Genomic DNA, 22,044 nt, shown 5'->3' with positions numbered 1-22,044 from the left:
AGACATCCTCCCTTCTTCCTCCACAGCTCACATTTCTGACTTTGTTGTTAGTCTGAGAAGACACACATGCTCCTCCTATAGCACTGTAAGCTAGTATTAAGTTTTTAGTATACAATTATCTATTTTTTTTTATCTCTACAAAAATAAGTAAGTGCTTAGAGAAAGCAAGTCAGCTCTGTACGGACAAAAGTATGAAGTCTCAATCGGCAGATGTACAGACTACAGTTTCATCATCATTAGATTATTTTTTTAAATAAGGAAACTTTTTGTCTACACTTTATTTTCTGCTTTGGAGAGTACTAGAGATAGATACCTGCCTAAGGGAGAACCTCCTCTCTAGTGGTTCGGAGCACTAAGAGCTATTACTAAGAATGGCCTCCCCATCAGGAAAGCTTTGTTTCAGAGTCCATCTGCACTTACAGACACAGACAGAAAAATTACACATATAAACAAAACCTCTACATCTCCTGTCTCCATTTCACACTATGTTCTAATACATATTTCGTTCCAGCATCTCAGAATGACCTTTTCAGGGAGCAAGAAAGGTGGGGAAAAGGGTCCTGTACTCTGTTTAATGAAAGTAACTATAAGCATCTTCTTTCAAAAGATGAACCTGAAAAAAGGGATCTTTACCCTCTCCTGTTGTCAGTACCTGAAATAAAACCTTAGAAAGGGGAACTCCCCACCTCCCACCCTCCCAAAAAATAAAGCAGCTGATAAAAGGTATTAACTGAATATATAAACACAGCAGAACTACTTGGTGGGCACTGCCTTTTTACACACTTATTAACTGGAAGGGCAGAAATTTTCCCTAGACTCTCCAGCTCATCCACAGCAACACTGGACTCTTTGGGGGGAATTAAACCTCATATTGTGGCTTTCCCCTTCAAATCAGAAAGCCCCCAAATATTCCATTGGAAAAACTTGAATCTTCCAAATATGATTATAAGGAAGGACACAAGCTCTTTAATATTCAAGGTAGAAATACTCCCGAGTCTGTGGTGCTCACTACTGCTACACCTTTTGGTTCGGAACCAAATAAGCATTCATTTAGTGCCTCCTATCAGAAGGAACAGTTTTTTTTTTTTCTATTTGCGCAGAGAAACAGGCTAAAAAGCCCTGTCATATCAGTCTCTTGAGGAACAAAGCACCTATTTTCATCATGAGCACAGATGCCTTTCAAGGGACATCAGGCTTCCAATGCAGTAGACATGCCGCATGCAATCCCACAATAAACTCTTTGTCTTTTGAGAAGACTAAATTTCATCTGTAAGGTACATGTGGAGCAATCCAAAATTTTGTCCAAACTAGAGGCAGGAAGAAGAGTTAACTACCTCTTTCTCTTCCCTCTTTTTTCTCTTAGCCACCACTCTCCCACTTGCAAAGAAGTAACTCCTCATTAACTTTCAGTGAAGAAGCCCAGGAGCTCAGTTTTCTTCTGGGCATTTAGACCAAACTCAAGTCTTGGCATTTTGTATGGGCAACTGTGGTTCTTCTTAAATTTTTCTGCCCTCTAGCTGCCCAATCTCAAATACACTCCCTCAGCAACATAGCACAGTGTTAACATGCTATTAATAAGCAGAATCATGCTTATAGATCTTACAAGATAATAAGCACTTAAAGACATGCCAAGATCTATGATTTTTCAGGAGCCTTCCAGAGACACACTCAAGTTATGTGGACTTGTGGGGATTTTTTAGCATGTTCTTCAGTGTATTCCATATCAGGACCACACGTAAATTTCTATCCTAAAGACGCTATGGTGGTTATAAAGGCCCCTTTCATTCTATGTGCCTAAAAGTTTGAGTGGCAGAAGACAACAAACCTTCCCTGCCACAGATTTATTTCACAAGTTTTTCCTGGGACTCAGTTTATCTCTCAGTCAGAGGTCTCCTCAGCAGAGGAGTTTGCACTTGCTCTGTCTGTCACAGATTGTTTTTAAGTTGGTTACACCTAAAAAGACAGTAAGAAACCCTATACATAAAGCAGAAATATTGCTGAATATTGAATAATAATTCCCCAATTAGAACAACTGCTGGATACCTTCTCTCCAGACAACAGCTATCCAGGATTACAGTGTTTAACGTTTTTAACATCCTGCCTTCATTCAGCAGGGAGGCACCCATCTGGAACAACTGCGCCTATTGCCAGTCTGTCAGTGCCCCCAGGGTTATCCCATGCAGCAGGGAGACAGGAGTGTGCATAGAAGAGTCATTTTGACCTAGCTATAGAAACCCTGCCTGCCCGGGCTGCCGGAAGAGCTCTCCTCCAGGGGGCAGATCAGAGCACTTGTGAGAGATTCCCCTGACCCGCCTTCCGCAGACGCTCCCTCCTCTCTACTACCCCCGGCAGAGAAGCCAAGACGGTGCTACGAAGCCTCAGCACTACGTCTGGCAGAGATGCAGAATGCCAGGGATTCAGTATTACTCCTCTTACTGAGAAGATGCCATCTTATTCAACTCAAGCTAGCAGTCTCAAGCTGAAGAAGGAGGAGCCTGCTCTAACGTGCATTCCACAAAATAATTGTGTAAACCATGTCTCTGACAGTATCTAGACATTTCAACTGCCCAAACTGGGACACTCTAACCAATCCCACCTATACATTCTGCTGAGCATTTCTCAGCCAAGGATCCCCTTTACAACAGCCTCAAAATTTATTCATCACATTTTCAAGAAGTGCCACCTGTCAGAACATGCCCCAGGAACATGGCAATCAAACTCCTCCAGGAAAGTACACTGGAGATTCACCAGCACCCTGCTCCTAACTGGGATGACCTCACTGTACAGAGGGCTCATGCAAACTGCTTTTAAGCAGGGCAGGAGGGAGGAGGCGCTGAGGAACAAGGCATGCAGACAGCTGGCTGTTGTATTAGTGAAGTACTGTAACACCAACCTTCTCTCTTCCTCTCCAGGTAAGACAGCTAACTTAAGATTATAACAACAGACACTCATGATGGTAGAACATAATGGTTAAATGCATTATGAGCAAAGGTCATAGCAATAAATAAATGAACATTTTGCTTGTGTTCTAAATCAATTTGACAAACAGAACATCAAACACAGACACTGGGATTAAAGCCAACCCATCCTTACACTCTATGGCAGTAGCTGAAGCATTTCAGCCTCTGTTTTTTTTTCAGCCTGACTTCCAGAAGCACTGCCCACTTACACCATCTTCATGTGCATGCCTCTACTCTGCATGGAAGTGCCCTGACATGCCATTTTAAGCACCATTTGCAAGGCACACAGTTGAGTGGCCAGAGAAGCACCAGCCAGAAGGTCGCAGGCCCTGGCTTCCGCAGAGATGCTGACTCACTCTGCAACCCTGGCCAACTCCCCTTAGCTGGTTCATCACCCAAAACCAGAACTGCACCAAGAAACAGATGCTCTGGCTAAGTATTGCTCTCCTGGCTGGACTACCAAGGGCTTATTAGATGGCCATAGTGAGAGGGGCAGATTGAAAGACAAGTTCCCTGAGCCCATCCTGCCAAACAGCTTGAAACCTAAAGGACTCCACTACAAACATCCTCCCATCCTACCCCTCTCCTGAATTTGACAGGAAAAAAAAAAAAAATAAAATAAATAAAAATGAGGAAGCAACATGGCTGTGACCAACTTAGTTTTGTCACTGGCCACCCTTGCAGTGATACATCTAAGTGCTCTCAAAACTATCCTTTTTCCCCTTGTTTTCCTTTCATCTTGCTAGCTTGCTTTTTTCTCTCCTTTCATTACCTACTTCCACCAGTATAAACTCACCTCCATCCTCTCATTTCCCTTACCATGGCATGATTATCTCCCCCTCAAACTGATACACTTGGCGTTTGCATTCCAGTGTGACAAAAGGCAGCTTTTAACTTCACATGTACCTCTGGGCTGCCTCTCAAGGTGCTCAGCTCCACTTCCCAAGGGGCAGCAAGCACAGGACCAGCAACACAGGTCAGCAGGTGCAGAGTCAAGTAAATTGGGCAAAACCCACTGAACTCACAGGTTTTGGGATAGAGGGGAAAAAGCTGAAGGGGGCATGAGGCAGAGAGGAGGTGCAGGACCATCTAAATCTAATGCAGATGTTGTCCAGTATTAATAGACCGCTGTGATATCAGCCAGACCAGGAAGGACAGGATATCACAACTGCCTCTATGAGTCCTGCTTTGCTTTTGTACTCAAGCATAGCAGAAACAGTCTACAGGTATGAAAACAATTGTATGGGCACAACTGGAGACAATCAGCTCAAACTGCTGCTGACAGGGTGCTTTCAGAACAGGTCATTTATTTAGATGCCTACATGAAGTTTCCTAAAGTTTCCTAAAGGAACTTCCTGAAGTTTCCTGTGTTTTCTAAATATGGTTCTGTCTTTCTGTACACAAAAAATAAGCCTCATGAAAAAAGGAAAAAAAAAATCCATATAATATTACATCTGTGACACAGACAAGTATCAGTGGTCAGACAGCAATATGCAGACCTATCAGTCTCACAGGCAGTGATAACAGAACTCTTTAGCAGTTGTTATAAATAACCAAAATAATGAAAGCAATGAGCAGGAGGCATACTAAGCATTTACTTATAAGGAAGGCTTGAAATAAGCCTTACAAAGAATCTTGTCTGGCTCACAGGCTGGCCTGCCTGCCAAGCACAGGAATCATTTAAGGCAGGCCAATGTTTAGGAATTCCAGCTGAAGCATGCTCCGAGGAGATGGTGTTCATTTTTCTTCTCTTAAAGTACTTGCAGAACAGCGCATGGATGAGAGAGCAGACAAGTTCTTCTTTAAGTGCTACCAGGTGCATGCAGAAATGAAGCAGATGGGATTAAAGAAACTGCAGAAATGTAAGTGAATTCCATAGGCCTGTAAAACACCTTAAGGCCCCTGCTAAGTAATCCTAGAGATAATGATAAAACTAATCTTACCTTTAAAGTTGCCAACGAACAAGCCAGGCAGAATCTGTGAGAAAGAAATATAGTATCAAATACAGATATCTTGTGGTAAGACAATTTGACAAAGTTCAATTTGCATACAGGATGGAACATACTACTTCAGCAGACTATTGTCAAACACAATCTAAAAAGCGCTGACAACATTTTGTGCCTCTTTGCAACCTTCTCAAACTCCATAGCTTTAGGTACTCCACATTTTGAGAGCATGTGTTGGCAGCCAGAGGTTTTAAATCATAGGGACACTCACACAAAGGAGGCTCTCAAAGGATAGCAAAAGTGGTTTACAAATACCAAGTGGGCCTCACAGCACATCCCTCCCCCCAACAGCAGGAAAAGAGTTACCCTCATTTAACTAATGATGAAGCTTCATACAAAAAAGGTGATTTGCCTAAGGTTGCTAAGCAAGCTGGACAAAGCACTGAAAACCATCCTTCAAGTCTTCTGAAATGCAAAGCCATGCAAGTCAAGGGCTGCAGCACTGTGGGGTTCTCCATGTAAGAGAACTGATGAAAGTCCTCAAGTTGCGTGCGTCTCTCCCAAATCTACCCACCTATGCCAAAGCTCCCAAAAGTCTGCACAGTGCTCAGTTACAAGACTTTAACTGGGCACTTTCAAGGTCACCCTGAGAACCAGCCTGTGCAGTCTGAGGACATGTGTGTGTGTGCGCGCACATGCACACACACACACACACACATGCAGAGGCAGGTGACACTGCAGCACTACCCCTCCCCTCCTTTCATAACCCTCCCAACTTGGGAACAGCAGTAAGGACATGAAAAAGAAACAGGCACACCAAAACCACATTTTCTGGCCATGAATTCTGTTCTCTGCCACCTGAAGTCTCTGACCCACACCCATATCCTTTGAAGAGACCAGAACTGCAGTAGTGAAACCATATGATCCATCTACTTCGGTGCATGCAGAGCATACCACCAATACAGATATGTCAGCGCTGACTTCCTAAAGCCTTAGCAACACCTAAGTGTCACCACAACAGCAGCAACAATCTCTCAGGCACAACTATTTAAAGGGAAAACTCCACCCATTCTGCTCAGCCCAGCAGCCGCGAAGTTCCGAAAGTCATGAAGGACTTTTCATAGGGGATTATCACCCCAGCCTCTCTTTCACTGCAGCCTTCCCACTGAAAGGCGACCCAGCTTACCACCAAAGGTTAGCAAGGCGGTAAAAGGGCCTGCAAAATAGCTTATGACCTGCCTTAACTCCAGGGCTTTCATGTGATAAAAACATGTTCACTGTTACTTATCTAGCCTTGCAAAAAACAAAGCCTGGAGCACTTCTCACACTCTCTGCAGCTTCACTTTGTGCAAACATTCCTCCCTCTCAGCTTTGCTAGATGATCTCTCTTATACCAGCTCTAACCACAGCACTCAGTTCTGCCACTGATACTGAAAGACCACTTGCTGTACCCTGAACTGCTTACAAATCAAGGGCTGCTTGACAACACCAGCTAGATAAGAGAATGTTCCTTTAGGCTGGTACAGACACCTGTAAGTTTTGCACAGATAATAAATTCAGCCAGCCTTCTCTTTCTTTCCCTCTTCATTTGTATAAATTCAACATTCTTACAAAGGCATCAGAAATCAGCAGGGCAGTTTCCAATGCCGGGCTATCAAGTAGGTAAAAGAACCCTTAAAACATTCTGCAGTCTCTTTCTGCATCCACAACACTCATGGTTTCATGGCCGAATTCATTATTTTAAGCACACCTGATGACTCTGCTAGAAGCGGAGCTCTCAAAGGCTACCAGCCTAGGCCAGGAATCAGAAGCCTGTAGCTGCTCCAGAGTACCCAAAGGCCATTGCTAAGGCCCAAATTCTGCAAACAGGAAACGTGCTCTAAAGCAAAAGACTCAAGTTATGAATGAATTTCACCAATCAGATCATCCCAGCCAGCTCCCTCATCTTAAGCTTAAAAAAAATAAATCATGAGAAAAGCCTGTCTGATATTTTTAAATAGCTATCTGGTGTTTCCTATCTGCAGCACAAATCTCAAATCACATCACCATTACTGTAAACTATAGCATTTTAGACTCCAGAACATTATTTCTAACATTGAATATGTGCTCTCAAGAGAGGATAAAAGCTTAAATTCCAGTCATAGTCATTAAGGTTAGTCATTATAAATTGAAGATACCAAGAAACTGGAGGGTGTTGGTGTTGCAAAAATAGGCTTTTTAGATTGTTGTTGGCAAAGGAGGAAAAGTCCAGAAGTTTGCATTTGTGCATCATGAAGCAACGCTGTATGCTAGATAGGAAATTAGGACACCGTGCAACCAAAAACACATGTTACCCGTGTTGTCCTAGTCATTCTAGAAGCAAGAAACGTAACTATGGGTGAAAGCTACCTGGAAAGAAGTGAATCTTCATGCCGTGCTGACTAATACTTCGGCACTAGACTACGGCTGGGAACTTTCAGCTGTGTCATCGCACACTGCCTTCAGTAACTGCACTCCAGGCTGTGCAAAATGAAGGCCAATGGCTGCTACGGGCGTGTGAGACAGAAGGGGTGGGAGTCAGAAGAGAAGGAAAATAAGGTGGTTGTTTTTGTGAACTTTTCAACCACTACTTTATGAATAAAAACAGTAGCCTCCTTATATGACCCGAAACATTAAGAAAATGACCACGGACTAAGTAACAGATGTAGAAGAATGCACAACCAAGAGACACCCGTCGTTATTTGTACATCGCATGAAAGCACCTCACCTTCTTCACTTTGCACAAAGGCAGCGCCCTGCAATGGAAGATAGCTGCTCCAGTTAGTAATGTTTCTCTGGAAAGAAGTCCAGAGAAGTCCTTCCTGAAAACACACCTCTCTGGAAAATGGCTTCAAGGGCTCCTTTGCTACTGTTTCCTATACAGACATACACTTTTAATAAAGCATCTAACTCCTGGCCCAGTGTTTGCTTCTAGATGCAATAATACCGATGGGTACTCCAGAGGAGTTCACTGAGCTTTCTCTGGAGATGGTCAGGTTCTGTAAAAGGAGAAGATAAGCCCACCTTGTCCATCAGCACAGGCAAGCAGCACAGGTCAGGGAGTGGAATTTGCCACTCACATGAACTGGTGCAGCTTCACTGGCTTCCATAGAACTGGTTGCATCAGCTCTGACTGTCCACAGTCATTTACATTTCTTATGCATCAACTCCTATAACGAATGGGGCTTATCTGTGTTTTTGTGGAGATAACACACAACCCTTCAGAAAAGTCTGCATGGATAACAGGCAGTTAACTCTAACATGGTGAACAAGAACTAAAACTCAGGAAACACTCTTTACTAAGCATATGCTGTTCACAGATAATCAAATCTAAGGACTGCAGTCTCTTGTCACCATCCCAGCCACTAGACTTCAGCTCCAGAAAAACACCTTTGTAATTTGTAAAGACAGTTCAGCATGAATTTTGACTACAAGTCAAAGTCAGACATTAAGCATGAAGACAAATCAGGCCAAACAATTTCCCAAGTCAGACCCCATTACTCATCCTATAAGACGTAAAAAGAAAAGCACTGAAAATTAATAGTAGCTAAATCAACACACACTCAGTAGCCAATTTTCCTATGAGCAGAGTAAGAAGGGTATTTATAAACCAGTGCTTTCAGTTTAATTTAGGAAAAGTGAGGAGGCTCAGGTGGGCTTAAGGAAAATAAAACCCTAGGCACAGCTAATTTTACAAAGACAACTAGCAACAAAAGACAAACCCACCTAAAAGGAATGCAAGGCCTCCAGCCCTTGATCAGCACTAATGGCCACAGAAAGTCAGGTGTGACTGCTATTTGCTATGAAATACATCAATATCACATGATAGAAAAATACAAGGGGACCATGCCACTGAGAAGGGCTCAGCACCCAAGAGCAGCCACAGCAGCTGTAGCAAGCTCTGGAGCTTTTCCTTACCATACCCGTTACAGGTCACCACTAATCCTCTTCCCCTGGCATCAGTACAAACAGATTCCCTAAATGAAATAATCCACCTCCGGATAACCTGCTTATTTTCTTCTACCATCTGCATATAGCTCTAGCACAAAAAAAAAAACAAAAAAAAACACCACCCCACACACTTCAGTTTGAAACTAATGTAATTTGTATTGATAGACTACACTGAGTCAAGCAAATGCCCCAATATCAGCATTGATGACTCCACACCTTCCTTTGCCCCTCCAGCACGCACTGACTCGCAAGATCAAAAAGAACAGATGATCCAGGGGCACATTCTGAAGGTGGCAAGTACCAGACCTACACACGGGACCCCTACAAAAATAACCCTGATGGCCAGTACCCAATGTGGTTGTAGCCTCCTTAAAGGAGCCAGCTCTTCTGAGAACTGCTGAACATTTCCTCTTGGATACAGTCATAAGAAAGGAGGAAAAATAAAAGTAGTACTATGCTTGTCCTGAAAGCTCCAGCTGGTATGTGTCAGGGCAACAACTAACAGCATTAAAATAATCAAATTGCCTGGAGTCACAGATTGCCAACTCCCGCCCCCACAGTACCATAGGAAGATGTAATGCAGACAAAGAGTGCTAACCATCAAAGGGCTGAGAACTGTCTGTTTTCCCCCTGCCGGAGACTGCAACTTTAGCATGCCATATCCTGTCCCTCTAAACGTTTTGATAATTTCAGGCATTCTGAGAAAAATACTACAAACATAGCAGAAGCCCAAAAGAAGTCTCTCCAGCTGTGTTTCTTCCTAACTGGCCAGTCCCTGTAGGTACCTCCTAGGAGTGGCCACTTATCACAACATTATCGCCAGACTATAAAACAGAAAAATGAAGAGGACCAAGGGAGGTTCTACCTCCTAACTTGGTTGGACTAACTAGCCAGATCTTTCCCCTGCCTAAAGTTTCTATTTCAATGCTTCTAATCCATAGGATTTAAAGGCGTCACCTCCCAGGTGGCACACTAAGCATTCCGGACATTCACCAGTCTGGCTTCCCAGGGGCAAAGATGCCAGACTTGGACAACTCATGAGCAAGTATTTCTAGCTCTTCTCCGCTTTGGCAGAGGCCACGCTCACAGCAAAGCTACTCCCAAAGCACCCAAAGCAGGATGTTTGACAGAAGAAATGACTCAACTCCTGTTCCTCACAGTAAGCTATATATAAAAGGCTAGTTCCCACCACACTTTCAAACCTGGGTTTAAAACAGAGGTGGAGATACTGAGAAAATCACAGTTGTCCCTTGATACAAACCACGACATGCCAGGGGAATCAGTGCTTACAATAAGCCCCCACTGCCAAAAAGCCAACACCCTTTGCAAAACAGATCCATCTTCCTTCCTCGCTGCGATCCCCACTGGGGCCAAGCGCTTTCCTGTCCCACCGGCACGGGGGCCAGCCCTCTGGCTACTGCCCGTACACACCGGCTTCTCGGCGCTCGCACCGGCCTGCCCGGGGAGACCCTCGAGGGTCCGCGGGAGGAGAGGCCTGGAGAGTAGGGGTGGTCAGGGACGGGGGGCAAGAGACGGACAAGTTGAACGATGGGTAGCCGAGCTGACAGCTCCGGTTCCTGCAGCAAGCCGGGGATGCCGGCTCAGCCATGGCAGCCCCAGCGGGGGACCCCGTCTGTGAGGGGCCCGGCGCTGAGGCTGACCAGAGCACAGAGCCGGGGCGCACGGCGGCTGTTTGCGGCCGTTAGCGACCGTTGGGGGCACGCCCCCCCCCCCCGGCGAACGCAGTGGGCTCGCTTCGCCCGGTGAGGGGAAGCCCGGACGAGCATCACCGAAACCAGGGCCCCCCTCCCGCCTGCCCGCGTTGCGGCTGGGAGAGGCGCGCCTCGAGGGAGCCGCGCAGCCGGGGCTCCTTCCCTCCCCCCCACGCAGCGGGGCGGGGGACCCCTTAAATCGAAGGGAAGAGCCTTTCCTGCCCTGGCCTTTGTTCTTTACGCGGGGGCCCGCGGACTGCCCCGGCGGCGCCCAACGCCCAGGGGCGACACAAAGAAGGGGGCGCGGGGAGGGACCGCCACCCGCGGCCACCGCCGCGCCTCGCCCGCACACATGCACTCACGCACAGCACAACGACGAGCGGCGTTACCTTGTTCATCCCATTCCCCATGGCTTAAGCGACCCGCACGCCAGCACCGCGGGAGAAGCCGTCAGCTGCCGGCTTAGCGAACTGCCGGCGGTGGGTCAGCGTGCATGGGACACTGCTTGCCGGGGGTGACTGGGGAACCAGCTAATTGTTAATCAAGGACGGCTGCGGCTTGCCGCTGTGGGGAAGGGTAAGGCGCATCTCCCCCCCCCCGCCCTGGCTGGGGCTCTCTGCTGGCTGCCTGGCCTGGAGACAGGTTTCCACTCGGACGTCCCCAGGCGCGCCAAGCCGCGGGGCCGCGCCACCAGGAACTACCTCCTCCCGCCGCCGCCTCCTCCCCCAGTGCGGTTACAGCCCTGCCGCGCAGCGCCGCCCTGGGGCTTGTAGTCCACACCGCCGAGCCCCTTCCGCGCCGCCCGCCCGCAGGAACTACACATCCCAGCGCCCCCCGCGCCGCCGACCTGCTCCACCTGTAGCGGCCGGCAGCAGCCGGCGGGCGACCGGTGCGGTGCGGCGCGGCGCGGCCTCACCCCATTCCTGAGGGGATGAGGAAGTGGCGGCAGCGGCATTCGGCGGGATCATCTCCCTGGTATGAACCACCCGCTGCCATTGCGCCCGGGGAGGGCAGAGCTGCGGCACGCGTTGCTGGAGCGGGGAGGTCCTGCCTGCCTCTGCGGTCCCGAAACCGAATTTATTTCGACCTCAAACGGGCCATGGCGGCAGGCGCAGTGGCCTGCCTGGAAGAAGGCACCAGGCATTGGGTGCTAGGGCTGCTGCCACAGCCTGCCGCTTGCCTGGCTGTGCCTCTCCGGTGTGCCGAGGGTTGGTGCGAGGCTGCAGGTGTGAGGCCCGGGCTGCACGCAGAGAGCAGGGCCTAGCAAAGCGACCTCTGCCCTGTCACAGTATGCTCCTGCCTTGGTCTCCTGCCGTTTTGAGCCCAGCCATGCCACAGGTGTGGTGGGTTGGCAAGTAGGAGAAGGACATTGGTGTTCCTAACTGAGGCAAAACAGAGAGGAGAAAGCAAATAGTCTGAAGCAAACATTGCAGAATCGGGTTGGCTGAGGTGGGGAGGGACTTCTGGAGGTCACCTGGTCCACCCCTCCTCCTCAAGCAGGGAAAGCCGCTCATGGCAGTGTTTTGGCAGGCATGGCTTCAAAGGCATGCTTAGTCCTTCCAAACCCACACTTTGCTCCCTGTTAACACAGCTAAACGTGACATGATACAGCTGTATCCCATTAGCCACGGGGATGTGTTTCAGGGAGGCGTGATGATGGGCGATAAGGTGGTTGGTGAAGGAAATTTACGCCAGAGAATTAATGTGATAAGGAATACAGGCAAGGCTGTAAGAGACACACACAGTTTAAATATACAGCCACAGGCTATTACTACATAAGATCTGTCCCATTAACCACTGCATTTATACTGCCCCCTGAAAAGTTACAGTCTTAGTGGTTCAAATGCAAAATGATGGTGCTGTTATAGGCACCATCAGGTTCCCTATGCATTTGTACATGCATCAGTGTGAAATGTGCATAAAATAAGGTCAAGATGTCATTTGCTGGGCACACTTCAGTAGGACTGGGCAGGTCAGGGGCATTTGCAGCCCAGTTTAGGCAGTGGAAGGCTGAAAGATGGAGAGCAGGGTAATGCTGACAGGTATCAACTGATGGATTAACTGTGAAATGATAGATGGGTGGCGGTGGAACTCTTGCATAGAGGCAGTGGTTGCCAGTATAAGCAAACTCGAAGGGAACAATCTCACAACCTCCGGTTGCAATCAGATACGAGGTGTTGCCAAAGAGGCCATCCTCCCCACTACTGTCAACAGCACCCCTGTGCCCCTTCCTTAAGCAACCCTGAGCACCTGTCTGACCCAGCACCAAACTCATGCAGAGAATAAAGACCATAGAAAGCTGGGGGTGCCAGCCTACTTTCCATGCGGTCAGACCAGCGCACATGGAGACAGGAACAGGACCAGCCACCTCAGCAGTGGCTTGTCACTGGATTACTATGTCCTCAAAAACTAGTGCTGCTTCCACAGAAGCCAGCAATATGCTTGTAAACCAACAGAAGTTAAGCCATCAGACTAGCTGCCTAGAAGGCTGGAAAACTCTTGCCTTGAAACAGCCATGGCATCACCACAGATGCTTAAATTTCTGGAGAAGGGAACATGCCTAAGAGCAAGGCTGCTTGAGGAATGCAGCCCAGGGCAGCTGAGGCAGGACAGGCCTGGCTAGTGAGGAGGCAGGGAGCTAGCAAGAGGTTTGCTGGGTAATCTTGTTCTGGGGTTGTAAGAGGCAAGCAAGAAGCACGGACTGGTGAGGCTAGGCTGCTTCTGCTCTATCTGAACTGGGTGGCCCTGGGAGCACTGCCAAGCTATAGCTTAACCCAGGTTAGGGGAGGCTCAATGTGAGCCAGCCCCTGCTGCTTCCTGCATACTTGGGTCTCCTGCATGGAGCCATGGCAGTGGAAGCCAGTACACGCTTCAACCTAGATCTTTTGGGATTAGGACCTTGGCTTCATCTTATGACTCCCCCTGTCCCCAGCCTCTCCGACCTAGCAGTGTGCCTGGCCCTGCCTCAGCACACAGCAGAACAGGGGAACACCAGTGAGACACTAATTCTGTTTTTTAACTATTCCTGAACCTATCCCTATTGAGGCTCCACAGAGTTTGGGGGCTGTATTATGCCATCATGAGCCTCAAAACCATCATAGCAGTCTCTCTGTAAGGCCACAAAGGATAACTATTCCGGCTTAATATACTGTACTTCTCCCTTCCCCCTCAGAACTGCTCAGAAGCATAGCAGTGAGCTTGATCGCAGATGCTGGCTTTAATATTTCATTGGCAAAGCTCTCCAGAATGTAATTTACTTTATTCTCATGCTGTGCAAAATAGAACTGAGGTCCAAATGGTATGAATCATGGCTTGCAGTAATAACTACTAAACACATCATGCCCCCAAAGTGATAGGATTCCTTGTCAACAACTTTGGCAAGTAGTTTCTTTTTTGTGAGAAAGAAAGGGTAAACAATAAATAATGTCCATGATAACTGCAGGGATCTGTGTTGTGCTATGAGGACCATATAACTGGAAGGCCTTACGGTCAATAAGCTGGAAATCTGGACTCAGCAATTCACTTCTCCATAACTCAGCTTCTCTATCTGTAAAATGCAAATAACAGGATTTCTGACCTTTGTACAAAGCCCTAAAAAGTCCCATGCACAAGTACAACAATCCATGTGAAATTGTTATATCAGGAAATATGGATGGAAGACAAGTCTATCTAACTTAGTATCTGACATTTTTTTTCTGAATGGGAAGTGTTATGCATTCCCATTCTGAATGGAAACCTTGATTCTGTTTTATTTTCAAGTTTCATGTCTCACTTCAGGATGCCTACTTCAGCCTGCAGTGGTTTCCCTTATTAGAATGTTATTGTATGCATGCAGCATTTTACAGCGAGAGAGAAAAAATTAGAGTGGGAGAGAGTAACGTACTGAGATGAAAAAGCAGTGGGAGGAAATCCACTTCTCTCTTAAGCTTTTACCGTGATGTATAGTATATACTTTTCCTCTCCACACATCTATTCACAGAGGAATCCTGATACTGTTGCCAGACCTCTCTTGACAGTTATTCCAAAACACTATTGTTTTAGTTCTTTACCTGTTGTTTAATAAACTACTACATGATGCATTTATGGGGGCAGATTTGCATCAAGCCTGAATTATCATGAAGTGTTTATTCATTGTCATTTCTCAAGACCTTATTCCCTGTGCTTAGCATCTGCACTGTTTCTAGTATTTTGGAACTCCATTTTAAAAAGCGAGCTGTCCTGGATAGCTTGAATAAATAGTCTGATGGATGGATAGACTGAATAAATGAACACAGAAAATAAGAGCAAAAACCTCTTGGTGAATCTCATAGATTTCAGTATCCCTGAAAAGAGCTCACTTTAGCATGGCCTGTAGTCCTCCAAATCTGTGGATCTTTATACTTCTTGTGATATGAGGATGATAAATTAAGTAGTCCCGACTTCTTGACTTTACACACGAATGTATTTGGCAATGGCAAGTCTTCAGCAGCAGCAATTGCCTTCTAGGCAATTGCCTGAAAACTAACAGTCAAACTGATACCAAAACTGAACCTTGTTAAAAAAATTAGACAAAACTTTTGCTTTGGCAGTACACTGAGCTTACTCACTTAAACATAAGTAAGTAAATACTCTCTGCTTCTTATCTTCTGATCTCACTTTCTGTAAACCCTGAGCTCACATTCCACCATAGGCAGAAGGCATGTTGGCTACCCATGATCTGTCAGGAACTGATAAGACCTGGGCTGGGTTCCCCTGAAGCGGCGTCACAACTTAGTTCTCAGAGGAGGCAAGAAGGGAGATAAAAAGGATGTTTGGTCAGAAATAGCCAGTGGGATGGTTTTCCTCTGAAACAGAGCAATTTGACAGAATGGAATTTTTTCATCAGAAATAAATAATGAAACCTTTTCATATATAGCACTAGGCTTGTTTTCTGTCTGTGCTGAGAGGGAGGTCAATGGAAGGGAAAGAGCTTGGAGGACTTATTGCCCTTTCTTTTAATATTTCTACTTGGTAATAAGCACTGCTAAAGCACATCAAAGCCTGTTTTCTGGATAGAAGAGGTATCCCCTGATTTACTGCCATGTATCCACAGAGCAGAATTCATTGATCATTTGATAAATTCACTGTCTTAAGGCCAAATTTGGCTTTTGTTATGTCACTCTGAATCTGCAGTAACTTTGTCAAAATCAGTGGTGTTGCAGCAAGCTTTAAGTCCTGAAACTGAAGGGAGTTACCGCTGTGGTTTACTTCAGCAAAAACCAGCTTTCAACAAGCTATGAGTAGCTGGAAGACCATCACCTGCTTCTGCCTCATACTCCTTCCTCCTCCTTCCACTAATAGATAATATAAACAGAATATGGAGTACACTGTGGTGAAAGGACTGAGCCAGCAGATGATGCTCCAATGTGGCACAAAGGAGGGCTTGGCAGAAGGCAGGTCTCAAAAAAAAAAAGAACCAACAATTCAGACAGGAGGAACAAGGAACAATGCTTAGAGAATGGCTGAGAAAAGTGTATAGGATAATTTAGATGTAGGTTAGCTGCCATGGCAACTGTGTACCAAATTACTGCACTTGTGTCTCTGAACCTGCCAACAGCTACTTTTGTTCGCATGTACTTCAGGCTTAAAAGAATCCACCTTAAAACACACGATGGATTACAAATGAAGTGCAGATACTGGGATTGCTGTGGGGTGCTTGGTTTAAATGTTTAGAAAATAGAGACAGAAAAAATAATACACCATGAAAATTCTGATTTTAATCTCTAAGTGGTTAAAAACTACACAATTTCTTTAACATTTATAGCAGTCAGTTCTAACCCTTAATTTGTATAGCTTTGACTTGCATATATTACTAGGTCAACCCCACACCTTTAGCTCCAATGCATATATAAGAAAGAAGTTGGTCCTAGCAGCAGCTCTGTTGATTTTTCACTGTAAGAAACAGACACATTATAAAAAGAGTAAGACATTTTATTATAATCCAGGATTCTTTGGAAATACGGTAAAATATTAGATCCCTAAAGAAAAGAAACAAGGCTATCAGAAAGCGTGCTGCAAGGCACATGTGTGTTATTAGTTACTAAGAATAGTCCATTGCTGAGTGTGAGGGAAAATATCCAAATGCATTTGCTTGATAAGCTAGCTATGTATTTGTTTCTCTGGGCACATGTCGGAGTGTCCTCAAATGGAAAATTAATGTTACAATAACTTAACCTCTCTTCCAGTTCATGTACATACCCAGTTCATGTCCCTAAAGGGACACAGCTTTCCCAACATCTCTCTGCAGCACCCTGTAGACCATAGTATCCATTGGACTTCACTTACATGGTCTATGAAAACTCTTCAGAGTAGAAAGAGGTCAGTTTTGAAGTTCACATTGGAACTTGGTGAACATCATTGACATGCCAAGCCACCAGCTGAGAGCCATTAGGATGTGACCCACTGAAGCCAGCAGGAATCTTTGAATCGGCTTCTATGCAGAAGACAGTGTGGTCAGAGCCAAGAGGTAGTTCACCATCCTTCCACCATCATGGTACTCAGCATAGACTGTAGGTTTTGGTAATCACTGCCTGCCTCCTGCCAAAACAATGGGTAGAGATCTTTATTTTGATGACATTTTCCCAATAGCTTCTGCTTAAAGGGGTATGTCTTAAAATGTCCTGTGTTTGGAAAACTGAAAACTTTTAAAGCTACAGTTCTTGATTACATATTTTATTTTCTTGGCCAAGATGTAAGATAGTAGCCCTTAAATACTACTTATGAAAACCACAGTCCAAATACTTACATTTCCAACGCATCCACTACATTCTCCAAGTAGACTCAGTTACTCCTGAAGCCCTTGCATTGTTGCATGTACTGGTGGCTCACTCCTGATACAATACTATCCAGAGTTAGCAATTTGCTTTTTCTTGCAGAGTTTTCAATTGGTTTGGTTATTTTGGCCTGTTGTAATTATCTACCTGATGGTGAGAGGAGAGCCCCTCCAAAGTTGCTTCCAAGCTACTTGCTTACTTAGAAAGTCTGGCAGGATGTCTCCAGTGCATCTGAGATTCTGCACAAGCAGGACACTTCAGTGCGCTGTCTGTGAATGTTCTGTGAGGCAGCTGAGAATGGGAGATTAGTGGGTTGCAGAGCCCAGAGCCCACTCTTAGGCAAGAAACATGCCTCTTTGGGTGTATGAGTATAAACCATTAAGATGTTCTCAGGTTAAGTAGCAGACCCAGTGCCCCTTGCCTGTCTTCTGCAAATTATAATTAAAAAATGTGTTTTCTCTCTAAGTATATGGTCACCTGAGACATTCTGGATCAGTATGATAGCAACTGCTCTCAGCAGCTGTTTAGTACCTCTGGGGATGTGAACCATCTCAAGCTCAGGAAGCAGTAACAATGCCAGGACTTCATATTCTACTGTTCATTTCTATATCTGTCTCCCCATACTTCTGCAAATTTCCATTCTTCTAGCATCATCTGCTGAGCACTGTGTCTGCTGGGCAAAGTATCAACTGCTAACAAACTATTCCACTGATAAGGCCTGGTTAAGTACAGATTAACATCTGATGTTGATATGTAAACCTGTGCTCCACTGCACAAGGTGTAAATTCAGGGTCATTACACTAAAGACATTTTCAGACATCATAATCTGCCATATGCCTTGTCCAGTACAACAGTAATCAGTAAATTTATGTCACAGAAGAGAATTACTAGTGTGAGATCAGTCTCATTTGCTTTCAGGTTGGCAGTTTATTGATCTTCTTTTCAACAAGTGTCTGTCCAAGGGAAGAACTGCTGGAATTGCCGATACTGTCTTCCTTGTTGTCATGCTTTAAGTCCAGCTGGCAACTGGGTTGTACCATGTAGATACGTGTATACACTCTGTTCACTAAGCTGAAATATGTCTCTGTACCTACTGGACACCTTGCAGTTGCAGGACGTGTTGCTCACATCTGTCTCTGAGCTTTTTAAGTGTTTCTCTGATGTTTCATTGTGGTATTTTGGAGTCTTGGTCATCCCCTTTGCTAAAGCACCAGCAGCACCTAGCAAGCTTTTAACCTGTTAGGGGTTAGTTCAGGTCTCCCTGTGTTCTCTTCTGAGGCTTTTTTTGTTTGTTCTGATCCTTCGGTCCATTTGTCTGGGACTTGGTTACATACACAACTTGAGACATTGGTTCTCAGGTTGTACGCTTCTTTATAGTTTCACTTTCCTTTGTGACTGCAGGTTAGATCTACTCTCTTGGACAGTTCATTTTACCTAAGGATGTAAGAGCAGCTGGTTTAGGTCATAGCAAAGATCCATATAGCTTCACATCTTCTCACAACAGTGGCAAGTAGTGGACATCTATGGGAGACAGGGTGAGTACAAAGGGTTCCTTCCCCTTTTATATTTTCCAGTTTCTGGCAACCAGCAGGTCAGGTTTGTGAGTCAAGGGCACACCCAGTGCCTGGTCTGAATGTTAAGCTGGTGTTTTTATGTTAACATTTACAGTGATGCCAAGAACTCTCCTTGAGTGACAGCTGCTCATTCAGAACCGTTTGCATTGGTTAGGGCTATATTTTTCTCAAATGCACTGTTTTGTATTTATTAGCTATGTATTTTCTCTGCCATTTTGCTGCCCAGTCAGTTGAGAATGTGAGATCCCTGTGCTACCTTCTCAGGCAGCTTTTGTTTTTGACTATTGGAAGCAACTTTGTATCATCAGCCACGTTGGCTATCCACCATCTCTTCCAGCCCATTTGTCAATGTGTTGGACAGTGCAGGACCTGGCACAGTCTCCTTCCCCTGCCTTCCTCTTGCAACTTCCTTTAATTGTGAAAAATGATCAGTGGTTCCCACCGTTGCTTTTCATCCTCTAACTAGTTAATAATTCATAAAAGGACTTTCCTTCAAACTAAGGCTTTTTAATGAGCCTTTTGAGGCTTGGGAATCCTGTGTAAAGGTTTCTGAAAAATGCCACTATACAAATGCTGGGGGAAATTGTACTGGGGAGAAGGGTGGGGAGCAAGGAGATGTGTTTGCCTCTGAGACCAGTAAGTTTTTAGACTTCTGATGTCTAAGCTTCCCCTTAACCTACGAAAATTGTGTGGTCTGCCAGAGCACTACTTGTGAAAAGCAGTATATTTCCACTGAAATAAATCTGGTGATGTTGATGATACTGCCTGAATGGTCTGCTTATCAGTAGATTTACTGAGTTTTGTTTCATTAACTCATGTCTTTGAACATGGGTCTGTAAGCAGAAATACTTTTGTCTCTTCATTGTGAACAATTCTACTCTGTTCAGATGGAGTCAGACCCAGCTGGAGAGAATGCAATAGTCAAACGCTAATTAGACTTGGGTAGGGTTAATGCAGCCTTCTACTGATGTCCATGAAGGCACACTCAGGGTTTATATTTTTACTGCCTAACAGGAACAGCTTATGCTGCCAGTGAAGTCAATAAAACTTTGTCATTGATTCAGTAGGAACAGGAACACATTTGTCATAAAAGATTCACCTGACCTAATCTTTTTGTAAATAAAGAAAGAAGCTATTTCCGGAAATGTCATACTGTCTTTTTTCATTTTATTATTATTATTTCACCTGCTTTGATGGTTACCTTATTTGTCATCTGGCAGAAAATGAAACTCATTTTATACTCTCTTAATATTCAAATAGAGCTATACTACATGTCAATGGGCTTGTATTTAGGAGTGGCTCCAGCACTGAGTAATTTTAATATATTATATAGTTGATAATATCTGACTAAATATTCTAAAATATGTCACTATAGAAATGAAGGTAGGTTTCCTGTGTGGCTTACAGTATCATACTAAAATACTAAAAGAAACCTGACTGGCTTTCAGTTATGAAATAATAGATACTGAGCCATTTTCAGATTTGCTCCATATTGCCAAAGTGTTTAAACAGGTGTGTTTCACAAAGTTTGTGAAACAAAAACTCAGCTGAAAGCAAATCAACATTAGGAAGCAAAACCAGTGCTGAGTGATAGTGTTTAAAAACTGAGAAACAAGAGTGGTTTTAAACAGCAACTGAAAAGATGCTTTGATGTTTTTTAAGCACTCTAAAAACATGTTACAATTTTCTGCAGTTGTGTACAAACACATTGCATCTTATCTTAGTGTTGCTTCTGTAGTTCAGATTATACCCATCAAACATTAACCTCTTCTATGAGCATGTCAGCAGTTTTTGAAGATTAGGAAAACATGTCCATGAGCCTGACTGCTAAAAAAACTTTTTTTTTTTTTCCCCAGGGTACTATCTTATGGATACAAATAGGGAAAAGTGGCAATGAATCTAAAAGCCTTGGTATATTCACAAGACCAGCAGTTATCCCATTGGTTTGCAGGAGCAGGCAAACCCCTCTGCAGCAAATGCAAAGGCAGGACAGATAGTGTTTGCTGAATTCAAGTGATACCTGTAATCAATACCTTCACTGGACATCAGCTGAGAAAGGACCCTTCCCTTGCACTGTGAGCTGGACACCTTCTGATCACCATGCAGAATGACAAGTGCTCTCCCTCTGAAACATGACAAGGCTCAGCAGTAGCATAGGCAGAAATATTTGGGTCAGAGAATGCTAGCAAAAGCCAAGGTGAACAACATGACCGGAGGAGAAGTTAAGAAAATCTTAAGAATTCTGTCTGGTTTTACATAAGTCCCTAAAAGCCTTGAATTCATTGGAATTCACTAAAGACAAGTCACTTCATGCTATAAAGTGTACAGAAGCCTTTTGCAGAAGCATTTATAATGTGTAGCTCTCTGACATGACTTAGAAAGATAAGACATGAACAATGGAGAGTTATTAACATGAATAATTTTCCATGAAAATTGGAAGCACTGCAGAACAATAGGATGGATATGGCTTAATGGCACCAGGTTGTCTGCAGGGCTGAACATAAGATATCACTGTAGGAAAGAAATAACAAAGACAAAAGTTACTAGAACAAAACTGCTTTCAGAAATATGCTGTGGCAGCTGGACCCCAAGATCCCTTTTCCTGGAAGTGTTTCCAGAGATTCAGCGCCCAGAAAACATGCCTGAAAAGCCAGAGGTAAAAGACATGCAGATTTTCCAAACCTGAAGAACTTCAAAAACCCAACACATGAATCTAAACATCTTCACCTTATTCACCTTCATTCCACATCTTGGGTCAGCCGGATGACAGATGTATTTGCAAAAGTCATCTTAGCATCTTATATTAAATATGTTATCCCCTTCAGTACAGGAAAAAAGAAGAAACATAAAGAGATGAGCAAATTAGTATTTCCACACATCATTTTGTGTATTGTCTTTTCTGAAAGCAGTGTCTTCAGTAGGAAGGATGTAGGTTAAAGGAGGGCTAATGGAAATTGCAGGCATTGGGATAAACATCCCCTGGGGTATGTAGTTGCTGCTATGACTTTCCCAAGACATATTTCTGCCATGTATGTTGCTATGACTCACAGCTGAGCAGCAGAGCTGGTGCTAGGCCAGGTGGCAATAATTTA

General features: G+C 44.7%; 1 protein-coding gene across 13 annotated transcripts in view; it reads right to left on the bottom strand.

Moving 5' to 3' along the window:
* Positions 1-16,842, bottom strand: part of DUSP22 (dual specificity phosphatase 22) — a 50,511-nt gene extending 33,669 nt beyond the window's left edge. For 3 of the 13 annotated variants that reach the window (XM_057399345.1, XM_057399353.1, XM_057399350.1), the window contains exons 1-2: positions 10,977-11,199; positions 4,904-4,937 (exon numbers count right to left, since the gene is read on the bottom strand). In XM_057399345.1, coding sequence (XP_057255328.1) covers positions 4,904-4,937; positions 10,977-10,997 — 55 coding nt within the window. In that variant the 5' untranslated portion in view covers positions 10,998-11,199. Of the gene's footprint in view, positions 1-1,825; positions 1,841-4,903; positions 4,938-7,294; positions 7,586-10,195; positions 10,231-10,976; positions 11,200-11,288; positions 11,426-16,803 lie in introns of those variants that run through there. The other 10 variants (XM_057399347.1, XM_057399343.1, XM_057399344.1 and 7 more) reach the window with 10 other exon arrangements.
* Positions 16,843-22,044: the final 5,202 nt, after the last annotated feature.

Source organism: Pezoporus wallicus, unplaced genomic scaffold, assembly GCF_028554395.1.
Source record: "Pezoporus wallicus isolate ANWC-B61680 ecotype Strahan unplaced genomic scaffold, APGP_CSIRO_Pwel_v1 contig_818, whole genome shotgun sequence".
Lineage (NCBI taxonomy): Eukaryota > Metazoa > Chordata > Aves > Psittaciformes > Psittacidae > Pezoporus > Pezoporus wallicus.
The sequence above is the reverse complement of the archived record's forward strand: the minus strand, read 5'-3'. Positions and strand labels throughout refer to the sequence as shown.